The 6,670-nt window shown below is 36.9% G+C and overlaps 1 protein-coding gene across 2 annotated transcripts in view; it reads left to right on the top strand.

Annotated features, from left to right (window-relative positions):
* The window catches only part of SCFD1 (sec1 family domain containing 1), a 47,089-nt gene that overhangs the window by 7,431 nt on the left and 32,988 nt on the right, over nt 1–6,670 (top strand). For both annotated transcript variants that reach the window (XM_010145709.1, XM_010145710.1), the window contains 4 exons: nt 774–863; nt 2,029–2,084; nt 3,078–3,163; nt 4,909–5,008. In XM_010145709.1, the coding sequence (XP_010144011.1) occupies nt 774–863; nt 2,029–2,084; nt 3,078–3,163; nt 4,909–5,008 (332 nt within the window). The remainder of the gene's footprint in view (nt 1–773; nt 864–2,028; nt 2,085–3,077; nt 3,164–4,908; nt 5,009–6,670) is intronic.

The raw sequence follows: 6,670 nt of genomic DNA, 5'->3' as shown, positions 1-6,670 counted from the left end.
AGAAAGGCAATTATGTGAGTAATTCTTAAAGGTAAAATAGAACAAATGAGGATGGGATTTATGACATGAGTCCTGAGATAGTGCTTGACTTTAGACTGTGATCAGATTAGGTTTGATGTTTCCTGTTGGCTATTATATTCATGTCACTTTTAATGATTTAATAGAAATGTTGCTACTTGTCCCTTCTTCTGACCTAAATATGTGAGGGAAATCTTTTTATCTGTAGCGAGAAATATTTTGGAACTTGGGAATTAGCCCTAACCTAAAGATTGACAGTACATTTATTAAACAAAAAAAAAAGGAAAAGAAAAAGGAAAGGAAACTCCATTAGGGATTTAGAATCTTTAAATATAGATAACTGCATACTGTAATTAATCTTTAAATTACACAACTAATTCTTGAGGAGTTTATAACTGAAAAATGGTTTCCAAGTAGATGGCCATTTCTGTTCCTGACCTATGGTTTTCTAGGAGGTTTTTAATAATGCAATACTAACATAACCCAGAATTTACAGTATGCATTGTCAGAGACAATTGGAAAAGATTGTGTAGTGTTTGACCTTACACAGTGAGCAATAATTAAGTTCTCTAAATATTTTGCTCAGAAAAAAGGGGGGAAAAAACTAATGGATGTGCTAAGAGGGACATTTCATGATTTGATCTCTTCTGCAACAAAATTACCAGCCATTAGATGAGAAGAGCGTTGCTTTCTCACCACTGAAGTGGCATAAACTTCTTTAACCCTGTTCTTAACTCTTTTCCACACTGTTTTAGCCATTAACCGACCAGATATAACGGACACAGAAATGGAAACCATAATGGACACTATTGTTGATAGTCTCTTCTGTTTTTTTGTTACACTTGGTAAGTTTTCAAGGTCTCACATATTTTCCATACTTTTTCCTTTTAGAAAAGATCCTTATTCCATGAGATACCTAGAAGCTTAGTGATTTTGTATAGCATATGAAAGGTAGAGTTAGATCTGTGACAGACATCGTAATAGTTTGTGGAGCAGATTACTGAACTTCCTCAAATTATTGCTATACATCACTGCAGAAGACAATAAAGGCTGTCCTACATGGGAGCTGAGTCGTAGTCCTCAGTACCAATGGGAGAAGAATGCTGAAATGCATTCTTGGATTCAGTGCATTTACAAAATCCTGGTTTGCATTGAAGATCAGTAGTGCTTTGAGTTTGGATTTGTAGCTCTCAAAAACCCAAAACCCTACAGAAAAAGAAGAAAAAAAAAAAAACCCTCACACAAACCCTGCAAAGATCTAGCTGAAATAACTCCAGGAATAGGAAGATAAATTAAATTTACTTTTTGTGAGTTTTCGTGGTGCTCAGCTCATACATTTTTCATAGTGATGACATGTAATGTAAGTTCTCGTGGAGATCAGTCAGTCTGAGGTTCCTACAAGGGGAGCGGGGGATCGCTGTGGGGCAGTCCGTCCAAGACATTCCCTCGGACCTGTTGAGTTCTTTCAGGCATTCACATGATACAAATTCAGTCTCTTTTACTCAGTCACTTAAACTCTATGGCACTGGAATTTTTATATTAATGTGGATAAATGAGAAACAGTAGCCAAAGATTTTGAAACCTGAAAGCCAATGGAAAATGTGCTTTTGAAAATTACGGTACCCTGCAGTGAGTTGTAATGGATACACTGTTGTGGTGGTGGTGTTACAGCACTTACTGTTTTCAAGAGGCTTCTATCCTTTTGAAACTAATTTCTAATGCTTCTGTATTGAGATAGTTGGTCCCCTCCACAGTACATTAACAGACTTTCTAGCGTACACTATACTTCCCGTAAATTCCTGTACGAAATACTTTTGTAATACTTGATTTAATATTTCTATATGGTATTTTTTTATAGATAAAGATCGCAAGAGACAAATTTAATATATGTTTGTATAATTCACTTGAAAAATTTCATCTTGAATGTTACTAAAAATTTGTTTTATGAAAAGTACACTAACGTAATCTGAAAATTATAATGCAAGTAGAAGTCAATGTATCTTTTATTAGGAGCTATTCCTATAATCAGATGCTCAAGAGGAACTGCAGCTGAAATGGTGGCAGTGGTAAGAAACTATTTTCTAAACAAGTATCATTGTTTTAAAACTTTCCTAACACTTCACTTACTTTTCTCAATACTAGGCAGAGATCGAGTGTCATTGTGTCCTTTTCCTTATGAAGAAAGTGAAACTGGAAAGGAAATACACAGGACTTTTCCTTTCAGATTTCAGTTCCATGGAACTCATCTGTAGGAATTGTAATATTATGGAATCAGCTGATGAGAAACTTAAACACCAATAATCATTCCTAATCTAGAGTTTATCAGGATTTTCTGACAGGCATTTTAATTACATCCATTAAGCTATGTCTACACGCTTTAAAAAGTGTTGTCTGGTCTGGGTTTTTCTGTGTGTTTTAGTAAGAAATTATTATCCATGTTACTGGGAAACCCTGTAAGGACAGAACGTTTTTACTGTATCAAACTAAACTGACATTGAACTTGATCATCAAGTAGAGGTGAAATTACCAAACTAAATCACAATTAAAAATTCCTGCAGCACTGTCTACATTAGGAGTCCCTGTGCTTCATGTCTGTTCTTCTTCACGTCTGTCTTTGTCAGTGAAGCCTTAATACTGATGAAAGCGAAGCATTCAGTTCAGCGTGCATTCCTACCGGGAGCAAACTCGTTTGTATGAAGCACTTTGTGTGGCAGTGTCTGACAGCTCAATTTGCTGCTTCTGCTGTGGGTCCCTCTTGGTGCTTCCTACTGGTATTTTCCATGTAGCTCTTTAGGGAGAGGGTGCTAATTGCCTGGGAGGGCATTAGCGGACATAAAGAAAATGTCTTCTGTTTAGTCCTGGATATGGACATAAGTGCTGCAGGGAGAAAATAGATGAAAGAGATTTCTTTCTTTCCCATGTGCTGTGACCTAGACTTCCTGCAGCTAAGACATTTATAAACCACAAAAACAGCACAATAGATCTTTAAATGTTGAGCGTAGAAAGAGGTTAGGGAACCCTTGGTTTGTTACAAACCATTTTGTTTTTTTCCCCCTCAGAAATTAGATAAGAAGCTCAGAGAGAATCTAAGAGATGCCAGAAACAGTCTTTTCACAGGTGACACACTTGGAGCTGGCCAGTTCAGGTATGGTGTTAGTACTAACTATGTATTTTTATTTTTCATGTTTCACTTGTCTGAAATAGGTCGTTAGGATAAGTCACCACCGTACTGAAACCAGTATTTACAAGAATTTGGTTCAAATTCTAGATTAAATTTATATACTTTTAAGGGAGTTTCCCAATCTGTTAGCATAACCAGTTTGAAAACTGTTACAGCTATCAAGTGTGCCTAGGACAGTGAGACAAAAATTGTTTAACAAACCAGATAATTTTTTTCAATCTCTAAACCCAGCAAAACCAAGCTCCTGCAAATACACTCTGTTTACAGGACCATGATATGCAGTTGGATGGCTGAACATATCTGTTAGCAACCTTTAGTCCATTAAAAAGAAATAAATACCCGTTTTCTCACTTGCAAGCACCATTATCAGTTGTCAGTTGTAGTTCTGTCAAAAGCAAAAGTTTCACAGCTGATCCCTGTATATCCCTGCTTAAGGACTACCGTTTGGATAATTAGTTAAGGAGTCTTCAGTCATGACCACGTGAATCCTTTGAGGGGAAAGAGGGGTGAGAAGAGACATTGTGGATCCTTACCTCCCAGGTACACCATTGTCCCCAGATAGTTGAATACTCCACAGGCTGCCTTAGGAAAATGTATTGCAGGAGTTTACACTATACATGAAAAGAAGCTGAAGGAAACAATTGTGAGCTCCTCACTTGGATGTAAAATAGACACAATGTTTTTATCTCAAATTAAGAGCAGAACCCAATTAAGGGTGGCAGAATGGAATGAGATTGAAAGATATTAGGAGAGAGAATAGCTGTGAGATACCAGTTCCCTCATTTTTGTGGAAACTGAATTGTAACCGCTGTTTTTCCTCTAGAGGTTTTTCCTGATAATGTAGCACCCTCAGAGAATGAAAGTGCAAGAAAGGGGAAACATGGGAACCTTTAACCAGTTAAATGGCTTCAGATCTTTAGTTTGTTTTTTAGAATCAGGTAGCTTAAGGCTCTTCAGATCACATATCTACGTGAAAATACTTACTGCAAGGACATCCTGCAGTAGGAACTGTGTGGAATTAACATGCTTTTACACTGTTCAAATGCACTGTAATTTAGCCATCACGTTTACCGTAGGGTTGATGTGCTTAAGGTTGCAATAATGTTCTGTCAATTCACAGCCTTCCTATCTTCACGATAGATTTTTCATGTAGCCATAACTCAAGACTTTTAGGCATGTCTGCATTCTTTTTCCACAAAGTTGAGTGTTGATGGAATTACCACACTGCATCTTAGAAGTTCATAATTTCTTCTTTATGGACTTCATGTACAAACAAAGAGAAAAATTAAATTAAAAACCCTTGAGATAGAGATTTTATATTCGAGGTTCGTAATGGGGATTAAGGTTGACTATTACCCAGTCAAATAGTTGTTTGGAACTCAAATGTGTATCCACATGATGAGATACTAGTGAATACCTGAAAGGCTAGTTACTGGTTAGTGTTTTGACTTCTGCTCAGTATTTATGCATTGGTAATTTCACTTAGCACAAAATAAGATAATCCTTTTAAAATTGCTAAGACAGTGGTTCTTGGAATTTCTGGCAGTGATCAGCCCCAGATGCTTTGGGGAAGGCTGGAGGAACTTTGCAGTAGGCAGTTGGGCTTTTAACTTGAAATATGATGTAGAAGGTGGCTGATATCACTCAGAATGTTACTGGGGTGTTCTAAACATGTTTAAAGAAGTACTAATACAGTGTCATCTTTTCAGCTTCCAAAGGCCCCTATTAGTCCTTGTTGACAGAAACATAGATTTAGCAACTCCTCTACATCATACTTGGACATACCAAGCTTTAGTGCATGATGTTCTGGTAAGAATAAATACGATTTTGTTACCAAAAGTATTTTTTCACTCAGTCTTTTATTTAACTTAATATCAGATTCTCTCTTAATACAAAATCTGGTTTGTCTGTTTTATTTGGAAGTTGTTAAGTAAAAAACAACGTGGAAGGTTTTCTCTGGAAGGTTTTCTCTGGAAGGTTTATTTAGCAACAACTTCTAAAATGGTTAAAAAGTTGGTGTCTTGATATTGACAAAAGATAGGTAATTCTGCAATCCTTCCTTTTTCTTCAGTAGTTCATGATCTTTTATGTTATGTGAACTCCAGCCTCCATTAAGTGCAATTCAGTTTTGAAAAATGTTTTTAATGAGTTTTTAAACCAATTTTAGAATTAGTTTGAATTTCTAAAGATACTTATTTCTGGTTTTCCCCACAAGGTGGTGTAGGTGTTCAATATAGACATACCAAGTGGTATGTGACCTTGCTGTAGGGCACCCAAGATAGACTTTTTTAATATTTTTTTTATAGCCTTAAACCATCTTTTATTTCCTCAAGTTTATTTTATAAAACCAGTGGAGGAAATGTACTTGAATGAAAACAGTTGTTATTCACCTAAGATTTGTATGTTCTGTATGTAGTTATGGAGTAAGTAATAAAAGAGTAAGAGTAACTATCTGGAGGCTTTTTTATACTGTAGTTAGTCATGCAAATCATTTCACTGTCTAACTTGGAAAAATATTTTGGTTCGATTATTGAGACTGGTAGAGTACCGCAGGCACATGCCTATACGTGTTTGTATACAAAGTTGGTTGTGAACTGCATAGTCATACCTACAATGTCCAGAAACTTGCTTTGCTATGATGAAAACGTTGCATCACTAATGGAATGGTTTAGGACACTTTAACGTTCTACTTTATGTAATCCATCCGTTACAAAAATTCCTTCCTCTTAAGTTTAAGGGTGCTTTTTACAAATAAACAAATTTTTGGCCTGGTTTCTTAAGGATGAAAAAACCACGGTTGTGCTGTGTTTTGTCCAATAATTGTTGAACTGGCAAGAGACTTACAAGTAGAAGTGAATTTCTACAGGTTTCTCTGGAAAATTAGTGTAAGAGCAGGGGATGGAAACTCAAATTAGAATTTTTGCTGGTGTAAACGCTGTTGCACAAGGTCTGCGTTTATTTCAGTGTGTTACCTGCCAACCTGTTTAATCAGCAGATGCTTGCTTACTGGATAGGAAATCCATGCAGCGCTCCAGGTACTTGCCTCCTGCTCAGCTGCCAGGTAGAAAAGGTAGTGTCGGGTGGCCTCAGGCATGTGTTGGGGTAGGACTTTGGTGCATCGAGATGCAGAGAGGCCAAAACTGTAGGAAAAGCTGAGGACAACTAGTGCTACAAGTACGGAGGGGTATTCGAATAGCACTGGAAGAATGGTTTGAGGATCCTTGGAGATTTGTCTGTACTGCATCAGGCTTCAGTAGTTTCTCTGGAACAACTTGTTATAGTTGTTGACGGAGTTGATACGATTGCGAATTTGTCTAGTGACATTGCAACCAAGTGGCCTGTGATTCCATGTCAAGGGCAAAAGTTTAATTTCAAAACCAGTCAAGTTACTCACCTCAAAGGCAAGCATGCCAGGTTCATAATATTTCATGAAATAACCACATGTTAAGGCCTGTTAAAAAGCCACATGTT

The sequence above is a fragment of the Buceros rhinoceros genome, unplaced genomic scaffold (assembly GCF_000710305.1).
Source record: "Buceros rhinoceros silvestris isolate BGI_N320 unplaced genomic scaffold, ASM71030v1 scaffold9011, whole genome shotgun sequence".
Classification (NCBI taxonomy): domain Eukaryota; kingdom Metazoa; phylum Chordata; class Aves; order Bucerotiformes; family Bucerotidae; genus Buceros; species Buceros rhinoceros.
The sequence above is the reverse complement of the archived record's forward strand: the minus strand, read 5'-3'. Positions and strand labels throughout refer to the sequence as shown.